Source organism: Schistocerca cancellata, chromosome 5 (genome assembly GCF_023864275.1).
Source record: "Schistocerca cancellata isolate TAMUIC-IGC-003103 chromosome 5, iqSchCanc2.1, whole genome shotgun sequence".
Taxonomy (NCBI): Eukaryota; Metazoa; Arthropoda; class Insecta; order Orthoptera; family Acrididae; genus Schistocerca; species Schistocerca cancellata.
This window is the reverse complement of record NC_064630.1, coordinates 596,361,265-596,383,284: the sequence shown is the minus strand read 5'-3', so window position 1 is coordinate 596,383,284 and position 22,020 is coordinate 596,361,265. Positions and strand designations below refer to the sequence as shown.

The 22,020-nt window shown below is 45.7% G+C and overlaps 1 protein-coding gene across 1 annotated transcript in view; it reads left to right on the top strand.

Annotated features, from left to right (window-relative positions):
- Window positions 1-22,020, top strand: part of LOC126188001 (uncharacterized) — a 154,927-nt gene that overhangs the window by 91,847 nt on the left and 41,060 nt on the right. Inside the window, exon 2 of the mRNA XM_049929410.1 lies at window positions 4,437-4,577. Within this exon, the coding sequence (XP_049785367.1) occupies window positions 4,437-4,577 (141 nt within the window). The remainder of the gene's footprint in view (window positions 1-4,436; window positions 4,578-22,020) is intronic.

Here is a 22,020-nt window from a genome sequence, read left to right as displayed (position 1 = left end):
ACAAATTGGAGAGACCAGATGCTAGAATAATACTGGCTGCACATCTGACAGATGATCAATACATAGTAAACGGCACAGCTATAAACACAGATTCTGACTCGGATGCCATACCACACACAGGAAGTGAATACGAGATACACATACAAACGTAGTAAAAGTAAGCTAAAGTTCTCCCAGTTACCTAAAGAAAGGACAATGCCTCTCCAGTAGACGACCTTAATGGTTGTAGCTACTAGAAGGCTAGTTACACGATAAAACCTACCTATTTCGAACAATTTTGTGATGGCCACAGCCTTGCCATGTCCAGATACAACCGCATTGGCTTTGTTATTGTAGTTAGTCAAATGCCTGCAATATTTTTGAAACATGAATTTTTTCCTTCTGTATCAATCCTGAAATGTTGTAACTAAACCTTATTTTACGCTACACAAGCAAACTCTATTTGGTGAACCCAATAAAATTTAACATCCCAGTGATCAAGTGTGTTAGACTGTTTAGAAGCACAAACGGACCGTTCATATTCGTAGAGAGTTTTTGTTCTGGATACTGCGACACAGTGAATAGAATTTGTCATTTGTAATAAATCTTAGCTCTTGAAGTTCTTTTGCTTCTTGCCTGCTGCCAAGCTGCTGTAAGACCCGTTTGTCGCAATTTTCAGCCGCCTCTTTGCGAGTCAGTCAACAGACGCAATATGAAGAGCTCTCGGGCGCCTACGGAGAGCCGTTCTTTCAGATTTTTAAAGGGAGGCAAAGGAAAAACGTGCTGCAATCTGCAACAAGTTTTTGAGGATAAAGCGAGAAAGGTGAGCATCGTATAATACATGTCAGAACTTAATAAAACCTACGCTTCTGTGGCAAATACGGAAAAGTCGTCTTTCTTCTAAATATGGTACTAAAGGATCCCCCTTTAAAAAAGACAGAGAAAAACGGAGTGGTAAGGAATTAAACCTATTCCGGATAAATGTATGCTTCACCGTGATGTTCAGGTAGCTAGCAAGACTTCAGAGAGTGACATGGAAGATGATGGAAATATCCCCACAGGTACTATAATAAAGCAATTAATACACCTGATGCTGATAAGTAACAATCAAACTGGCAGTAGTAATAGAGATTTTCATAGCAGCTGACTCTGGTATGACACGATTTTATAGCATTACTCAAAAGATGTATCAATAAGTAATTAAGGCGGCTATTACACCTAATGATGAACAGCAACAATCAAAAGTGGTAGTAGTAATTAAATTTTTCATAGCAACTGACTGTGATATGGCATGATTTTTGGTAAGTTAGCCGGCCGCTGTTGCCTAGTGGTTCTAGGCGCTTCAGTCCGCAACCGCACTGCTGCTACGGTCGCAGGTTCGAATCCTGCCTCGGGCACGGATGTGTGTGATGTCCTTAGGTTAGTTAGGCTTAAGTAGTTCTAAGTCTAGGGGACTGATGACCTCCCATAGTGCTCAGAGCCATTTGAACCATTTGAGAAGTGATAGCGTTATTCAAAAGTTGTGCCAGTAAGTGATACGCAGAAGGCGCAAGCTTTTGCCATACTAATAGCCCTCAAAACACTTTGGAGATTGAAATTACAATGAATAGCCGTAGCTGCATGCAGGGCGTTTATATAAGTCAACGGGGACAGTTGAAAACGTGTGCCCCGACCGGGACTCGAACTCGTGATCTCCTAACGAGCTGTATGGTCGCAGATGGTATCTGTTCTTTCATATATATATATATATATATATATATATACTTCAAAGATTGTGTGAATAGAGAATAAAGGGGGAAACATCAAATGATCAGTAGTTATACAAGTAAATGAAGTTAAAGATACTAGATACATCTATCTTTATTTCTTTAAATCTGTTTGCGACTGAAAACCAAACAAACTTTGTTCTGCTCACATTCACTTCATCAATACTCGAAAATAGGTTGGTTATGAGAAATTATTAGTGGAACGAAGCGTAGTTTGTTCGCTTTCTCCTCTTTAGTATGCAGTTTTTATGCCAAGGTAAGGTAGAAGAACTGATTAACATTTTAAAATAACTTTTCAGATTATGTCATTTTTTACATTCTTACAAGAAGTTTTTTTTTTAAATTGTACACTACCTCAGAAAAAAGTGAAGCAGCCAGAAGACATGGTCGGACGTGAATGTAAATTCGTACAAGTACGCACCATCAGCGGGTATGTAAATGATTAGAGCTGCTATTCTGTGACAGGTACAACGGTCACCAGAGTGCATTAGCGTTATTCATGTTTAATATTGTTATCAGACGTGGTACGGAATGAACAACGTCAGCTTTTGAGTCATTACTGTGAAGGAAACGGAGATCAATCGTACTCGTGGGAGACAGCGTTATCAGCATCTATCAGTGTTTGAAAGAGGCCTCATCGTTGTCCTCAATTTGTCCAGGTGGTCGTATCGCGCAATATCCAGGTTTGTGGTGTAATATACCTAATATACAAAGACTTAATGAAAACTTCGATTCCGTGACATCGTGTACTACAATACCTAACTTTAAAATGATTGGTATTGTGGTGATAAGTGAATTTCATAAAAATGACACTAAATTGGAGACTAATTAGCAAACACTATTACAAAATTAAACAAACGACTATGTATTTTAACAAACTGTGGCATTCATTGTAGTAATGGGAAAGACTTTTACTGAAAATGGTAAGAATAAGATATACGGTATTAATCACCAACTGTAATAATTTAAATAATTGGACTTTTACAAATGTAGTTTACTCATTCAAGAAGTTATTCTGTCGCTTGCAAATGAAGGCACATATTGTGTAAAACGAAAGTTTAGGATGAAAACTGTAAAGAACATTCCGTCTTAATGACTTTATTCATTAAACTCGTATTGTTATAACCAGATATACTCCCAGTTATACAATTCTAGGCATCTGTTACAAATTCTGTCAATCAAAACTGTTTCGTTTTACTCTCTTAGCTTCAATTATTGTTAGGAATGTGTGTCGTTGTGTAATTAGCGTGTATTAATTAATTTTGTGTAGTTCATTATTGTACTCATATTTAGATGGAATTTTCACATTTAAAAACATTTTTACATGATAAATTTCACATATTATTCAATTGTGTGATTTTAGACGTTTTATCTGTGTAATCAGAACATCTTGGCTTTGGAACTTTTAATTGAAAATACGATTAAAAATATGTTGTCATTATTAAGTAATAATAGTCCAAGTGACCATCCATTATTTAGAATATATAAACAGGGAAGCAGCGAGGCTGCTGGGTCGGGCAGTTTGAGCTGATATCTCGAAGTGCAACCTGTGTTAGTTAATTGAATATTATTTCACTAAGATTTAAAATTGTGAAAATGTATTTTTCTTGATTTGTGATCCAGTCAGTTGTTTTACGAAGACATACTGTACAACTCGGCCTCTTTGCAATGTGTCATAATGGATTTGATCAGCTGTTACGAACGGAAGAATAAATGTTTGAAAACTGGAACCGATCATTTTCACTGTAAACCATACACTTCATGAAGATCCAGGCACTCTACGAATATTTCAGTTATGTGGAGAAAACTTTCGTTTTAACCTTCTACTTATAATTCTAGATAACATCAGACGACATGCACTTTTGATAAGTCAGTTCATCTGTCTTCGAAGTTTTGAGGATTACCTCGAACCTCCGACGGCGGGAGCCGCGCGGATCACGGCAAGACGCCCCAGACCGCGCGGCTACCCCACGCGGCTTTCTTCATTACTCTCTCAGTTTCTGAATCCATAACGGATGAGAGTTTTATTTATTACCTTTTCCCCGAATACTTGGTTAGCTTGCACTCTAGGTTTTTTTTTTTTTTTTTAGTTTGGATTTGGGGTTTGATGGGGGCTAAACATCGAGGTCATCAGTCCGCACTCTAGGACCGTGTTAAGGCTGTTGTTACGGGTATGTTAAACACTTGGTATTTCTCCCACGATCGAAACAAAAATGTCGTTACGCCATTGAGTAGACAGAAGGGCTGTTCCACGTCCTACGACTGCCCGCGACATACGCTACCAACACGCCGTTCGCGGTTAGAACGTAGACAGCCTCCTGTGAAGCTTTACCCAAGTTTCGCACAGTTTTTGAAGCTCTCACTTACTATTGCCAAGTATCGTTGGTTGTCTGCAGCAACAGCAGTAAATTACGGCAAAGAAAGCTTCAGGTATGAAGTTTTATATTGTCTTGATCGCGTGCAGGTACACTGGATTACTAGTTTCCATCTTGTCTAGCTGCCATCTTCAGATCTATAGAGTACAGCTTATGAAATCATGCTGTACACTGGGGATCTGAAGACGGCAGCTTAGTCTTGTGGAAACTAGTAACACAGTGTATTGCCAGGTATTTATTGTAAATTTAGACATGGAGCGTGAGTGTCGTGATAGCGAGGCGTGTGACGACAGGTCTGTGTGACGTGTGTCGGCAGATGCTGGAGGCGGAGTACGACTGCGCGTGCCCCGGCCCGCCCCCGCAGTTCCAGCTGCCGCCCCCGCCGCTGCCGCCGCTGCTGCTGCAGGAGGCGGGCTGCAGCGCCGACCACGCGCTCTACTCCTGCGACGTCCTGCCGGTGAGTCTGCTGCGCAACGGGTGCTGCACTGCTGGCGAGCGTGGCGGAGCTGCGGCACCAATTAGTGTAACAATGAGAGACCTCGACGACGAAGTTTCGCGCCGTCAGTCTTACGACTCTGTCATTCTGTCAACAGGAGACGTCCATTTAAAGATCATCCGCTATTAACCCAGACTGTGGAAGTATGGAATAAGTGACTTTGAGAGGTTTACCTGCCGGCCAGTGTGGCCGAGCGGTTCTAGGCGCTTCAGTCTGGAACCGTGCGACTGCTACGGTCGCAGGTTCGAATCCTGCCTTGGGCATGGATGTGTGTAATATCCTTAGATTAGTTAGATTTTAGTAGTTCTATGTACTAGGGGACTGATGAGCTCTGATGTTAAGTCCCGTAGTGCTTAGAGCCATTTGAACCATTTTTTTAGAGGTTCACTAACTGTCATTGTTCTCTAACATCACTGACCTATAGATCTTCTGTCCAAGATTTACTTCGTCCATTATAGGTCAGGAGCAGGCAGTGGTCTAGTGGCTAGCGTTGCTGTCTCGTGATCACGGGATCCCGGGTTCGTTTCCCGGCCGGGTCGGGGATTTTCTCTGCCCGGGAAAGTGGCGAGACTGGACGGTGGAGAGATTGGGAATTTGTACCGGCGCTGATAATCACGCAGTCGAGCACGCCACAAACTAAATATCGTCATCATCCGACTACAGGTTTTTCGTCGCTAGCAATGAATTAAGAACCGAAGAGTGAGAGCGGGGAAGGTACAGACCAATGAAGTTTAGTAGATTCTGAACGTATTATTTTTCTACAAGTTGGGCAATCGCTGCAAAAATTGTACAAGGTGAATATAATCTTCTGCATTAGTAGGTTGGTTGGTTGGTTTGGGAAAGGAGACCAGACAGCGTGGTCATCGGTCTCATCGGATTAAGGAAGGATTGGGAAGGAAGTCGGCCGTGCCCTTTCAGAGGAACCATCCCGGCATTTGCCTGGAGGGATTTAGGGAAATCACGGAAAACCTAAATCAGGATGGCCGGACGCGGGATTGAACCGTCGTCCTCCCGAATGCGAGTCCAGTGTCTAACCACTGCGCCACCCCGCTCGGTCTCTGCATTAGTAGTCACAGTACTTTTATATGCCGGTTTCGCATCAGTAGAGATGCCTCTACAGGTGATGTTGGCAAGATCGTGCGGCTGCCCCCGTCTGAGGATCGACTCCTCCCTAGGACATGGGCGTGTGTGCGTCGTCATTGGCGTAAGTTAGATTAAGTAGTGTGTAAGCTTAGAGAACGATGACCTCAGCAGTTTGGTCCCATTGGACATAGCACAAATTTCCAAATTTGAACTGTAGAGATGGGTCGGTATTACGAGACAAGTGTATGAGGTGCCACTAGCACGAGTATCGGACCGAACGTATGCTATGTACAGGGTGATTCACGAAGATATACAAATACTTTAATATGTTATTCTACAAGTAAAACTAAAGAAAAAGTTCATATAAACATAGGTCTGCAAATGATTAGTTACGGAGTTACGGCTAATAACATATTTTGCCTGAAATTTAGCAACTTCGCTAATCTGAATCCATCGAAAAAGTGTAGGAGGTTAAAGTAAAGCACGATCTTCATTTATTTGGTTGTTATTGATCTGCTGAATCTAATGAAACATGTCCCAGACGTGTATCTGCGGTAGTGGTGCAGGCTCTATCAGGCAAAAATTTTCCAACAACTAATGCCCAAAAACAGCTTTTCGGAGCAATTTCCAAAATTAAAAGCCTATAAGATACTATTTAAGATTCATTATTTATTTTGTGACCCGCCTGGTTTCTCTCAGGTAGCACCAAGTTCCATGGCCGGTTGATTTCTCCAGCGTAGCGGTAATAAATTACATACACAAACTCTCCTTGTAAATCAGTCTTTCTCTTAATGAAAACCGTATCAAAATCCCTGCAGCAGTTCCTGACATTAGTCTTCACGTACAGACAGAAAAGGGCGTTGGGGACATTTAATTTATAATATATGTAGACTGCATAAAACTTTACAGTACTGTTCTGTGATTAAGTGAACTCAAACGGTTATGAAAAGAACTGAATTAAGCATGAATGATGGAGCCACGACTAGGCTGCCCCTGCGTACCATCACATAGCGAAGACACTCCAAACACGAGTGGGGTAACTGGCTGCCACAGGCCGTCCTGTATCACGGCGGCAGAGGGCGCTCGTGTTACGGAGCTGTGGGAGGAATGGCTCAGTGCGCGCACACCATTGGATCCGCCAGATCCTGGCCTCCGACTCCTCAAACTCCTCTCTGGCCGGACGTGGGGGTTGCACCCCTCTACCATCCTCCACACCTACCAATCCTTAATCTGTCCCATCCTCTGTTATGCCAGTCCTGCCTGGATATCTGCCCCCCCCCCCCCCCAAATTCTATAAGTCCCTCCAAATCCTTGAGCGTCTAGCACTCCGCCTCGCCTTCCGTATACGCCTCCCGTCCCCCACGCGGATCCTCTATGATCTCATTCCTTTCCCCCATCTGCTCCTATTCCTCGAACATATCCGCATCCTCTACACCTCCCGCCGTCTTGAACCCCCTCACCCCCTGGTTGCTCCTCTCCTCTCCCATCCCCACCCCCTGCCACGTCTTCACCGTTGTGTCCCCCCTACCCTCCATCTCTACACCCTACATCTCCTTTCCCAAGGTGGCTTCCATCAGCTCCCCCTCCCGGATGATGCCCTCTCTCCCTCCATTTATCCTTCGTATCAACTCTGATCCTCAACCCCCCTCCTTTCCTCTGTCCTTTCCCTGGGCTCCCTCTTCCTCCCCCCTTCCATCCTGTGTTTTCTCCCCGCCTATCATCTCCTTTCTCCCCCCCCCCCCCCCCCGAGTCCTTTTGTACTCCCCTCCTCTGCCTTCCCAATCCCTGGCACGTCTGCTCAGCACCCCCCACCCCTCTTATGGATCCTCCTCTTCCATTGGCTCCTTTCCCCCCTCCCCCTTCACTTTTCCTCTCCTTCCCCCCCCCCCCTTTTTCCCGTCATCTGACCAGTTTCCCCCCACCTGCTCTCGGGTGTGGTATGTCGTATTTGTGCCAACTTTTAGCGCAGTGTTTAAGTGAGTGTTTGGTGTTGTGCGTCCTTCCACAGTGTTGCGAACAGAAATCATGCTGTCGCTGGGTGTGCTTTTTATATCTCTTGCGAACAGAACCCAGACTGTCGCCATGTTTTTTTAATTGTCTGTCTATTGTTTTTCTGCTTCCTGTGTGTTTTATTAGCTTCATCGCCCCTGTGTTTTATGTTTTATTCTCCAGAATTTTCTGCCATTTTTACCTTTAAGTCACCGATTTTATCGCCAACTGTTATTATTTTTTATTATCTTCATCATTTTAAAACAAATTCTGTAGGCTGAATAGCGGCGTAATAAGCTGCTGCCAGCCCGCTCCCTTTAGGGGGAATCGAAACCCAATAAAGGAAAAAAAAAAAAAAACAGATCCGTCTTGACCGCTACCGGTGGCTGACAGCAACTTGCAGTTGCATTGCCAACTATCCAACGCCCGTGGGGTGGTATGGATTCATGATACCACACATGTGATTCACTCTCCTCACGATACAAGAATTCTTGCTCTTACGTGGCAACCGTACCACATTCATTGTTAAAGGATAACAGTGATAAGATTTTGCTGATGACATTCATATCCTCAATGAAAGAGGTAGTACTGCAGAACCTGTTGAATGAAAATAGCAGTCCAATGAGCACACATTGTGGATTGAGAGTAAACTGAAGGAGATGTGAGGGTATCGACGATTGAAAATGAGGTGGATTGATGAGAAATGAGGCTCTCCACAGAATCAGTGATGTGAAGTATATGTGGAAAACAATGACATAGTCGCATTATTAGTGTACTGTGTATATCTTGTCGGTGATTAGGTTCTTAACACTGCTGGCAGTCTACGTACGTATAACGGGTGCAAGAAGCTTCGCACCCGTGGAAGCGCGCCTGCTTCATTTTGAACGCAGAACTTTGGCAGGAGAGTATTTTAGTGAGATTTCACTGGATATTCCGATTTTTGAACTGACTTGCAAGAGGACGTATTATTCAGTGTGTCTTCTGACCACAGTGCAGTTTGGCGTGTTTGGCATGATAAAGTCATTGCCAAAGTTGAGAGAAACAATGAGTCACATAAGAAATGCTAATAATGACTCTGAATCTCTGAATCCCGGGCCAGTTCGTCTTCTCGCGAATCAGTTACTAAAATGCTTTTTGTTTTGTTCGCACACACACACACACACACACACACACACACACACACAGGCACACGCGCGCGCGCGCGAGCCTGCGTCGCGGTCACACAACAGATGTATGTACAGACGCTTACATATTGTGTAACTTTTGTTAATTATTTAATTAAACGTTCTATAGATAATTTGAACGACGCTCTTATCGAAATGATGTCGAATGAGTCAGTTTGCAGGGTACGTGTAAATGATTAAATGGTTCTGAGCACTACGAGACTTAACAGCTGTGGTCATCAGTCCCCTAGAACTTAGAACTATTGTAGCGGTCGACATCAAAGTGAGTTCTCACATCCGCAAACTACGTAATTGCTTGAGAGTACTAAAAACTACCCTGAGAATAGGACAAAAAAATCTAAATTACTATTTACTATTGCCTTAATTAAAATAACTACTACTTTGAATCTTGAAGAACTGGGGTAAAAGGGATGAAAGGGAAGCCTGATGGGAAAGAGACAGGAAGGAAATTACGACTTCCTGCGAAAATAATGACTTCTAGTCGCGCGGGGCATTGCGGCAATCCTACGGCGAGAGCTGAAAATTTGTACCGAGCCGGGGTTCGTACTTCGTATCTCTTTCCGATCTCGTTTTCTGTCCATACTTTTCGCCGCATTAAATCACCAGCGGCTTCATCGTTTGTGGTATCTGTTCTGTCCTACATGTACGACGAAACGGACGTCGTTAGTTTACAATGGTGGAAAAAATCGCACTACAAAAAATAATTAAAGTAGAGTAATGACCATATTTAAGTGATTAACACTGCAAGATCATAGGTTAACGTTAGCACTACATAAGCCACTGCAGGTTCATTAATAACCAGTGTACGTGCCAGAATCATGAATGCTTGAATGCAAATGTGCGTGCATTGTGTTGTACAGGTGCCGGATGTCAGTTTGTGGGATGGGATTCATGCCTGTTGCGCCTGGTCGGCCCATACAGTCACGGTTAATGCCGGTTATGGATGACGCTGGAGTTGTCGTCCGATGACGTCCCTCACATGCTCGACTGGAGACGGATCTGATGATCGAGCAGTCCAAGGCTATATGTCGACATTCTGTAGATAGTGTTGAGTTACAAAAGCGGTATGTGGGCGGGCAGTATCCTATTAGAAAACTCCCCCCGGAATGCCGTTCATAAGTGGCAGCAATGGCAGCACAACATGTCGAATTTTATTTATTTAATACGAGGTGCATTCAAGTTCTAAGGCCTCCGATTTTTTTTCTCCGGACTGGAAAGAGATAGAAACATGTGCATTGTTTTAAAATGAGGCCGTGTTCATTGTCAATTCGTCCCAGAGATGGCAGCACCGTACGGCAGATGGAATTTTACCGCCAGCGACGAGAATGAGAACTGTTTTAAATACTTAAAATGGCGACGTTTTCCTTACTTGAACAGCGTGCAATCATTCGTTTTCTGAATTTGCGTGGTGTGAAACCAATTGAAATTCATCGACAGTTGAAGGAAACATGTGGTGATGGAGTTATGGATGTGTCGAAAGTGCGTTCGTGGGTGCGACAGTTTAATGAAGGCAGAACATCGTGTGACAAAAAACCGAAACAACCTCGGGCTCGCTCAAGCCGGTCTGACGACATGATCGAGAAAGTGGAGAGAATTGTTTTGGGGGATTGCCGAATGACTGTTGAACAGATCGCCTCCAGAGTTGGCATTTCTGTGGGTTCTGTGCACACAATCCTGCATGACGACCTGAAAATGCGAAAAGCGTCGTCCAGTTGCGTGCCACGAATACTGACGGACGACCACATGGCTGCCCGTGTGGCATGTTGCCAAGCAATGTTGACGCGCAATGACAGCACGAATGGGACTTTCTTTTCGTCGGTTGTGACAATGGATGAGACGTGGATGCCATTTTTCAATCCAGAAACAAAGCGCCAGTCAGCTCAATGGAAGCACACAGATTCACCGCCACCAAAAAAATTTCGGGTAACCGCCAGTGCTGAAAAAATGATGGTGTCCATTTTCTGGGACAGCGAGGGCGTAATCCTTACCCATTGCGTTCCAAAGTGCACTACGGTAACAAGTGCATCCTACGAAAATGTTTTGAAGAACAAATTCCTTCCTGCACTGCAACAAAAACGTCCGGGAAGGGCTGCGCGTGTGCTGTTTCACCAAGACAACGCACCCGCACATCGAGCTAACGTTACGCAGCAGTTTCTTCGTGATAACAACTTTGAAGTGATTCCTCATGCTCCCTACTCACCTGACCTGGCTCCTAGTGACTTTTGGCTTTTTCCAACAATGAGAGACACTCTCCGTGGCCGCACATTCACCAGCCGTGCTGCTATTATTGCCTCAGCGATTTTCCAGTGGTCAAAACAGACTCGTAAAGAAGCCTTCGCCGCTGCCATGGAATCATGGCGTCAGCGTTGTGAAAAATGTGTACGTCTGCAGGGCGATTACGTCGAGAAGTAACGCTAGTTTCATCGATTTCGGGTGAGTAGTAAATTAGAAAAAAACATCGGAGGCCTTAGAACGTGAATGCACCTCGTAGAATGGCTAGGGCCCCTCGTCGGGCAGACCTTTCGCCGGGGACCGGTCTTTCAACTTGACGCCACTTAGGCGACCTGCAGTCGATGACGGTGATAGGATGATGATGAGGACAGCACAACACCCAGTCCCTGGGTGGAGAAAATTGGCCGAACCGCCGGCCGGAGTGGCCCTGCGGTTCTAGGCGCTACAGTCTGGAGCCGAGCGACCGCTACGGTCGCAGGTTCGAATCCTGCCCCGGGCATGGATGTGTGTGATGTCCTTAGGTTAGTTACGTATAATTAGTTCTAAGTTCTAGGCGACTGATGACCTCAGAAGTTAAGTCGCATAGTGCTCAGAGCCATTTGAACCATCTGCCCGAACCAGCCGGGAATCGAATTCGGGCCCAGAGGATTGACAATCCGTCACTCTGACCATTCAGCTACGGGGGGGTGGACAACATGTCGAATCATCATCAGAAAACTCAACGGATCTCCACCCTCTCTCTCGCTTAGCACTACTGTGGCTGCAAATGGCAGTGGTCTGGGGTCGGTGGAATGTACGCTACAGGATGTGTGGCTCGGAGCTGACCTTGAAATAACCGATTTGTAGCAGTTCGTTGTGTCGCTGTGGTGGTAGTGTCTGGAAGGCTTCCCCACCTAGCGAGAGATAGGTTTAGGGTGAAGTCAATAGGAAATATTTTTGGTTAACATTTTGCCTCTCATCCTTCTAAACACATAATTTACTGTTATGTGTTTCTAAGGGGTGCTCCAGTGGAGAAGCATTTAGAAAGAGCACCAGCATCTGTTGGGTTAATAAACGTGTTTGTGTTAATAATTACCGTAGTTCGATAGAGAAAAAAGGCAGTGGTTTCGCTAATAGTAGACCCCGCCCACTTTCTCGCAGTTAGGGACAGGTATTGGCCCCCGTTTAGGGGGCTTGCTAAGAGGCAATGAATTGTATCTAATAAACAAATTATTGTAACGTAATATAAGTGAAGCCACTGCAGCATAGTATAGTGAAATTTTCCGTTGTTTTTCATTTGTAAGGAAAAAAAAAGACGAAAGAAAGATGTGTCCTGTGCTGCTCCTCAAGTTGCTGCTGCAGATGCAGTACGATGCGCCAGATTCATAAGCCACCGAGTCTCAAAGGCAATTAACGCGCACAACATTTACAGAGTGTATTTAAAGTACGTCTGATTTGCGTCCCCATAGCGGCACTACTAGCGCCACTTGCTGGCGAGTGACGCGAGATTGGAGTAGACACCATCTTTCAGATCTAGAAAGATGTCTACTCCAGTCGGATCTAGAAACACACCAACCAACTTTCGTTTATGTTGCAGAATTTCTTCTTGTTTGTCGCGATTTTTTTCGTCGGTGTATATACACTCCTGGAAATGGAAAAAAGAGCACATTGACACCGGTGTGTCAGACCCACCATACTTGCTCCGGACACTGCGAGAGGGCTGTACAAGCAATGATCACACGCACGGCACAGCGGACACACCAGGAACCGCGGTGTTGGCCGTCGAATGGCGCTAGCTGCGCAGCATTTGTGCACCGCCGCCGTCAGTGTCAGCCAGTTTGCCGTGGCATACGGAGCTCCATCGCAGTCTTTAACACTGGTAGCATGCCGCGACAGCGTGGACGTGAACCGTATGTGCAGTTGACGGACTTTGAGCGAGGGCGTATAGTGGGCATGCGGGAGGCCGGGTGGACGTACCGCCGAATTGCTCAACACGTGGGGCGTGAGGTCTCCACAGTACATCGATGTTGTCGCCAGTGGTCGGCGGAAGGTGCACGTGCCCGTCGACCTGGGACCGGACCGCAGCGACGCACGGATGCACACCAAGACCGTAGGATCCTACACAGTGCCGTAGGGGACCGCACCGCCACTTCCCAGCAAATTAGGGACACTGTTGCTCCTGGGGTATCGGCGAGGACCATTCGCAACCGTCTCCATTAAGCTCGGCTTCGGTCCCGCACACCGTTAGGCCGTCTTCCGCTCACGCCCCAACATCGTGCAGCCCGCCTCCAGTGGTGTCGCGACAGGCGTGAATGGAGGGACGAATGGAGACGTGTCGTCTTCAGCGATGAGAGTCGCTTCTGCCTTGGTGCCAATGATGGTCGTATGCGTGTTTGGCGCCGTGCAGGTGAGCGCCACAATCAGGACTGCATACGACCGAGGCACACAGGGCCAACAACCGGCATCATGGTGTGGGGAGCGATCTCCTACACTGGCCGTACACCACTGGTGATCGTCGAGGGGACACTGAATAGTGCACGGTACATCCAAACCGTCATCGAACCCATCGTTCTACCATTCCTAGACCGGCAAGGGAACTTGCTGTTCCAACAGGACAATGCACGTCCGCATGTATCCCGTGCCACCCAACGTGCTCTAGAAGGTGTAAGTCAACTACCCTGGCCAGCAAGATCTCCGGATCTGTCCCCCATTGAGCATGTTTGGGCCTGGATGAAGCGTCGTCTCACGCGGTCTGCACGTCCAGCACGAACGCTGGTCCAACTGAGGCGCCAGATGGAAATGGCATGGCAAGCCGTTCCACAGGACTACATCCAGCATCTCTACGATCGTCTCCATGGGAGAATAGCAGCCTGCATTGCTGCGAAAGGTGGATATACACTGTACTAGTGCCGACATTGTGCATGCTCTGTTGCCTGTGTCTATGTGCCTGTGGTTCTGTCAGTGTGATCATGTGATGTATCTGACCCCAAGAATGTGTCAATAAAGTTTCCCCTTCCTGGGATAATGAATTCACGGTGTTCTTATTTCAATTTCCTGGAGTGTACTTCGATTTTTGTCGCACTGTCATTAAAGAACGCGACTGTTCGAATACCTATATGTACTGTCCGTTCAGCAAGTACTTCGAAGCTGCGGCCCGCGACGCGAAGGTTTCCTTGCGGATCGACCAACTGCTACAGACACGGCGTAAGTTCGACTGTGTTGCGCAAAAACCGTCACGGCCGCCCGTTTGACAAACGACAGCCGTCGCGACCTCGTTAGTTACAGCCGCTGAGAGCGGAGCGCAGCAAAATGCCGTCGACTGGTGAATACCGTGACGCCGCCTTTGCGGCGGGTTGCGCGCGCAGCGCAGGCTCGCTCTAGGCCTTCAACTATTGTCACCTGCGTGGCGAATTTCTCCCCTCCACTACCCGGCCAGGGCCATTCGTCTGCCGGCCGGTGGGCCTTTTGGCGCGGGCCGTCTTCCGCGTTCCCCGTGCGCGGCCGCTGAAGAGTGCGGAGTAAACTGTCCGCTCGTACCTGGCGGCGCCTTTTGTCGGCAGACAATCGCGCGCGCCGCGTCGCCTTTGAAACGCCGCCGTCGCTGCGTACGCAGGGTCCGGCGCGGCCCACACGCACCGCGGCGCGGGCGTGGCCGACGCTATCCGATTCATTAGCGGCCGGCTCGCCGCCTTTGTCCCGCGGTGCCTTCCTGCTGGGCTGCGCTCCAAACACTCCGAGGCAGCCGGGCCGGAAATAGGCAACACGCCGAGAGCAGTTCTCAAACAAGCCCCTAAATTTGATTTTCTACGTGATGGCATTGCAGACAACACCACACAAAAGCAAACGCCATCTAGTATAAATGTTTTTCGAAAGTGTTGTAACTTCACATTTATCTGATGTCAAATGTTTACAGTGTATTCTGCTAAGATTTCCGAGGCCTCACCTCTAGGACAGAAAGAACGAAATATTTTCTAAAGGAAGAATTGGAACATTCTTCTCACTAAACGACATCGAAGTTACGTAATCTTCCTCGAAACGCCAGACAAACTCGTATAATCATGCGTATTCAAATAGAGAGAGATGTAAACAGGCAGAATACGACGCTGTGGTCCGCAACACCTGTATAATACAAGTGTCTGGCGCAGTTGTTAGATACGTTACTGCCGGCCGCTGTGGCCGAGTGGTTCTAGGCGCTTCAGCCTGGAACCGCGCTGCTGCTGCTGCGGTAGCAGGTTCGAATCCTGGCATGCATGTGTATGATGTCCTTAGGTTAGTTAATCTTCGTACATTATTTAAACTGGATGAAAGTTGAGTTACTGCCCGCCATTATGTGGAGCACGTGTTGATCTCACCGCAGACTTTTAGACTGAGCCACACGCAACTGATTTCACCCAAGTGTATTGGCCTGAAGGAGGCGTTGACGCAACGTCGAAACTAGTAGCGAAGTAAATAAAAAATTGTAAGTGCAGCTGGAGGAATTTCATTTTTAATAAAAATTATACCAGCTGTATCCAACCTTCAACCAGTTTAAATATGGATGTACGAAGATTTTTTTTTTTGTTAATTTTTTCAGTTCTGTGTGGCTCAGTCTAGAAATCCGCGGAGCGATTAAGTTTAACTAGTTCTAAGTCTATGTTAAGTCACATAGTGCTTAGATCCATTTGAACCATTTTAGATCGGTTACTTCTGCTACAATGGTAGGTTATCAAGATTTAAGTGAGTCTGAACGTGGTGTTATAGTCGGCGCAAGAGCGATGGGACACACCATCTCCGAGGTAGCGCTGAAATTGGGATTTTTCCCGTACCACTATTTCACGAGTGCACCGTGAATATCAGGAATCCGGTAAAACTCCATATCTCCGACGTCGCTGCTGCCGAAAAAAGATCCTTCAAGAAAGGGACCATCAACGCCTGAAGAGAATCGTTCAACGTGACAGAAGTGCACGCCTTCCGCAGATTGCAATGCTGAGCCATCAACAAGTGTCAGGGTGCTGACCATTCGACGAAATATTATCGATATAGGCTTCTGGAGCCGAAGACCCACTCGTGAGCCCTTGATGACTGCACGACACAAAGCTTTACGCCTCGCCTGGGTCCGTCAACACCGACATTGGATTGTTGATGAATGGAAACATGTTGCCTGGTTCGACGAGTCTCGTTTCAAATTGTATCGAGCGGATGGACGTGTACGGGTACGGAGACAATCTCATGAATGCAAGGACGCTGCATGTTAGCAGGGGACTGTTCAAGCTGATGCAGGCTCTGTCATGGTGTGGGCCGTGTGCAATTGGAGTGATATGGGACACCTCATACGTCTAGATACGACTCTGACAGGTGACACGTATATAAGCATCCTGTCTGATCACCTGCATCCATTCATGTCCATTGTGCATTCCGACGGATTTGGCCAATTCCTGCAGGACAATGCAACACCCCAAGCGTTCATAACTGCTACAGAGTGGCTCCAGGAACACTCTTCTGACTTGAACACTTCTGCTGGTCACCAAACTCGCCAGACATGAATATTATTGAACATATGTGGTGTGCCTTGCAACGTGCTGTTCAGAAGAGATCTCTACCCCCTCGTATTCTTACGGGTTTATGGACAGCTCCGCAGGAGTCATGGTGTCAGTTCCCTCCAGCACTACTTCAGACATTAGCCGAGTCCATACCACGTCGTGCTGTGGCAGTTCCGCGTGCTCGCGGAGTCCGTACGTGATATTAAGTAGGTGTGCCAGTTTCTTCGGCTCTTCAGTGTGTATCTATACAGGCTGAATTACGTAAAACTTCCAGAGCAAATATCGTGGAAATGGAAAGCTTTATTGATGTTCAGTTTTCACAGAATGGACTGGTAATCGGGAGCTCGTGTTGTTAGACAATAAACAGATTGTAAGAATATTAATAAAGTGTATATTTGTGCATATAAAGTGTATATTTGTGCAAACGTACACTTTTTGAATGAAACTATGCCTGTTGACATTAAAAATCTAAAAATAGGGTAAAATAAGAACATAAGTTTTGTTTGCCGGATTCTAGTGGTCCGCAGCTCGTGGTCGTGCGGTAGCGTTCTTGCTTCCCGCGCCGGGGTTCCCGGGTTCGATTCCCGGCGGGGTCAGGGATTTTCTCTGCCTCGTGATGACTGGGTGTTGTGTGCTGTCCTTAGATTAGTTAGGTTTAAGTAGTTCTAAGTTGTAGGGGACTGATGGCCATAGATGTTAAGTCCCATAGTGCTCAGAGCCATTTTGATTCTAGTGTCACTCGTTTACGAGATGCATTTTGAAAAGTTACCATACTGATTCTTGTGCGATACGTACAGTATCACACACTAAAGAACAACAAAGGTTCATACTCTAGTTAGGTGGCTTGTGATAAGTAACGATACAGTCGACCAACACTGTTGTATTCAGAACGACCGCAGGCAGCGGCAATACACGTTTCCAGTCTGGTATGTAACGACTCCTGTACATATGCTAAAATTTCAGCGATGTCAGAGCAGGCTGCAGTAATGCATCGTTGCGTATCAGCAGCAGTATTTGGTGTGTCTTTGTAGACAGCGTCTTTCAGCTTCACCCTCAGAAAAACGTCTACAGGAGTCAGATCCGGGGAATGGGTCGCCCAAGGTACAGGCCCTCTCCTGTCTTAATGCCCATGTATAGAAGTTAACACGACTCTCGTCGTCGTTTCCAAACATCTCCTGATGGCTAGAGACGTGATAGGAATGAAACCTATGTCGATGTAAAGTGCATGGGACACTTGCGTGACTCATGCCACTTCCTTGTGCCACTGCGCTAGATCTAACGAGTGGATTAACTGCAGCAGCGGCAAGATCATTAATGGCTCTGAGCACTATGGGACTTAACATGTGATGTCATCAGTCCTCTAGACTTAGAACTACTTAAACCTAGTTAACCTAAGGACATCACACATATCCATGTCCGAGGCAGGATTCGAACCTGCGACCGTAGCAGCAGCCTGGTGCCAGACTGAAGCGCCTATAACCGTTCGGCCACAACGGCCGATGCAAAAACATTAATTTTCTCGTCTTCTGTCGCCACGTTTTTTCATCTGTTTCTTAAGAGTAAAGTTCAAAAGTCACAGAGAATATAGCTTTTTCTACGAGAATTATGTGTTCCACATAGCGCATTGCATTGAGGTATCTGCCAACGACAATCACCCTCTTCACCCATCGCAGTATGGACGAAACACGTTGAGGACTCTTTCAGTGTTACACTGCTTAGTGAACGAAACCATAAAAACATTTTCGCAAGTACGGTAAAGTTAGTAAGCCATATATTATTTCGCTTTACTTAAAATTATTTATTGATCCATGTTTAGTGGATTTTTGCCAACCTCACTAACCTACTGCCACACACAGTGAAAGAACTACCTTACTACCAGGATAACTACATTCATTACATCCTTAAATTACATAAACGTCTGTATGCCTCTCTTATCAAGAATGGTACTCATGCCTCGTCCCATGCCGTGCATTCCGACACGGGCATCGTCGGTTTTATCAGCTAGTAGAATTATAAAACTCTACGCCATGAGAATACACTTTCTTTGATATCACTGGGCAACAACCAAAAAAACGATATGGGTTTCTCAGCTGATTTAGACTAATTTTGGTGTTCTGAGTCCGAATATCACATTGATTTTGCTCTATCAGGTCAACTTTTTGAGATACAGCCATAGGCCTACATGACCATTTTTCCCTGAAATGTAAGCCTTTTTATAGGCTTCAATATGCTAATATTAGGGGTTTTAAGGGGATTATTCAGGACATATGAAAACAAAAGAAGCCTTTAAGATTGTAACAGTTAATCATTCCAATAGATGCCTTTTTTTCTTACTATAGTATAAAATTTATTCTAATTTTTATTGTCTGACAGTCAACTGCATATTTCTATTACTATTTCAGATTGATATGGCTTCTGCGCGACGTTCATGCATGAATAATCCAGACGTTTTCTGCTACATCTGCGGAGAATACACGCTTTCAGTGGACAGGAAGAACATCACGGGATTTGTGAAGAACGCCTACCAGGCTTACTTTCAAGTCAAGCTGGGTGACCAAGATAAGGCCTGGGCACCGCACACGGTCTGCAAGAAGTGCGTGGAATACCTCCGGCGGTGGACGAAGGGCACGAAAACTTCACTGAAGTTTGGGATTCCGATGGTTTGGAGGGAGCCCTTTGACCATGCATCGGATTGTTACTTCTGCGCCATCAATACTACTGGCATCAACCGGAAGAATCGGCACAGCCTCCAGTACCCCGACCTTCCATCTGCCCGCCGTCCAGTTGCTCACTGCGAAGAAATTCCTGTACCAGCATTCACAGAGCTTCCTAACATCGACGACGAGGCCACCACTGCAGACGAGGGAGGATATATAGCAGACGAGGAGTATGAAGCACAAGATGGTCGGCAGCTCTTTTCACAATGTGAGATTAATGATCTTGTTCGGGATCTCAGCTTGTCGAAGACTTCATCCGAGCTGTTGGCCTCGAGACTCAAAGAGAAAAATCTACTTGGCGAGGACGCGCGTATCACTTTCTTTCGTAGAAGGCATGAGGACTACATGGGCTACTTCTGCCAGGAGGAAGACCTAGTGTACTGCCGAGATGTCGCCGGTCTTCTTGTTAAACTCGGGGCTCCTACATACGATCCGAGAGATTGGCGACTCTTTATTGACAGCTGCAAGCGCTCTTTGAAGTGTGTGCTCCTCAACAACGGGAACGAGTTCGCCTCAATCCCTCTTGCTCACTCCACAACTCTCGTAGAGAAATATGAAGCAGTGAAGTACGTGCTCGACAAAATCCAATATGAGCAGCACCAATGGATTATCTGCGTCGACTTCAAGATGGTGAACTTTCTACTTGGTCAGCAGTCCGGGTTCACGAAATACCCATGCTTTATATGTATGTGGGACAGTCGAGACAGAGCCCAGCACTATGTAAAGAAAGTGTAGCCGCCACGAGAGCAGTTAGTACCTGGTGCGAGAAACATCATAAACGAACCTCTTGTTGACCGGGAGAAGATATTGATCCCACCGCTACACATGAAGCTTGGGTTAATGAAACAGTTCATGCGTGCTCTGGACAAGGATGGGAGGTGCTTCCACAACCTGTGCCGAGCCTTTCCGCGACTGACCATTGAGAAGCTGAAGGCCGGCATTTTCGATGGGCCACAGATACGGCAGCTCATAAAGGACACAGAGTTCGAAAACTCCATGAACACGTTAGAGTGCGCCGCGTGGAAATCGTTTGTGCAGGTGGTGAACAACTTCCTGGGGAACACGAAGGCAGCAAACCACGCCAGACTCATCAGCAGCATGATAGAGGCCTTTCAAAAGCTCGGGTGTTTGATGAGTATAAAGATGCACTTCCTGTACTCACACATGGAGAAGTTTCCTGAAAACCTTGGGGCCATGAGCGACGAGCAGGGAGAAAGGTTCCATCAGGACATGCGCCAAATGGAGGATAGGTACCAGGGGAGGTGGGACGCAGTCATGATGGCAAACTACTGCTGGATGCTGAAGAGAGACAACCCAGCAGCTGCTCACAAACGGGAATCGAAGAAACGCCGATTCATGCCGTGAACTCTGAGCTTTTGTGTCACGTAACGCTCATTGTTATACTAATATTATGATAAATATGCTTATTTAATTTGATGGAGTAAATAAAAACTTAATGAATTTGCATACGTTGACTTTTATTTCTTGAGGAAAACGGAAAAAATCTTCCGGGGTTTCTCAGCAGATGATACAAAGAAATTGGTTTTTTTTACGAAAAATCGATTTTTAAAAATTTCTGTAGCAAAAAATCCTGACCTGATAGAACAAAGCCAAGGTCATTTTCGGACTCAGGGCATCAAAATTAGTCTAATTCAGCGGGAAAACCCTAGACTTTTTTAAAAAAATCTTTTTTTGTTGCCCAGTGTATTTAATATTTGCTTTGGCAATTTGCATCTGGTCGTTTGCATTCGTGGAGGGCTGTATCGGACATGAAACTGTAATGCGTAAAAGGTAATTTTTATCGTCTTTTCACAAAACCATAGCCAAAGGCTTTACTAGCTTTCATTTTTGGGTTATTGAACCAATGCTTTATGTTCAATTGCTCAGCATATTGGTACCCTATATTTACGAACTCATATTTACTCAAAGGCATAAACTGGCAATCTCAACCTTTAACATGAACGTACAATTCTGTTTCCTGTTCATCACTCAATGTTGCCGGAAAAGAACTTATTGTTTTGTAAAACAGGTTTCGTGACTAGCTCTTTGTCCTCTAATAATGCTTTAATTCCGTCTTCTAATGTACTGTTCGGAGATGAATATTTCTCATTCGCTTCCCTGGGTATCATTTAAAGAAACCTGACGTTTCCTTCGGCTTCCTTCATGTTACTTTCATCCAATTAATGATCTGACTTGTCTATCGTTCCCTCTTAAGAAAAAAAAAGACGTGAAAATTTAAGGCTTTATGCTCTCTGTTTTGTCCTGTACAGCACGAAGCTGCTTTGTCCGATAGAGCTTGCAATATAAAGAATAATAGCAAAATATTCCAAAGCTAAATTATTGCAACTAAAAATTCTCCAGGAGGCGCTGTTGTTTTTTATTCAAAATTGCGTGAGTATTTCTTTCCGCCTGGAGCGACAGATGCCACTAATGCTAGATACGATGTTGGTGTGCGTGTGTTATTCCGAATTACGATGTAAAGTTCCTGTGGACATGCAAGAATGTGAAACATCCCCTTAGAAAAAACATCAGGAATCTAAACGTAGGACGTGTAATTCTAAATGCATAGCTAGAAAAGGGGTCTGTACTCCTACAACAAAAATGTGCGCACACGTTGGCAAACATGCGAATGAATTTCTTTTTTTGAAATTAGTAGTCCGGAATGAAACCGTTCCATACAGTTATTCCATATGAAGCACCG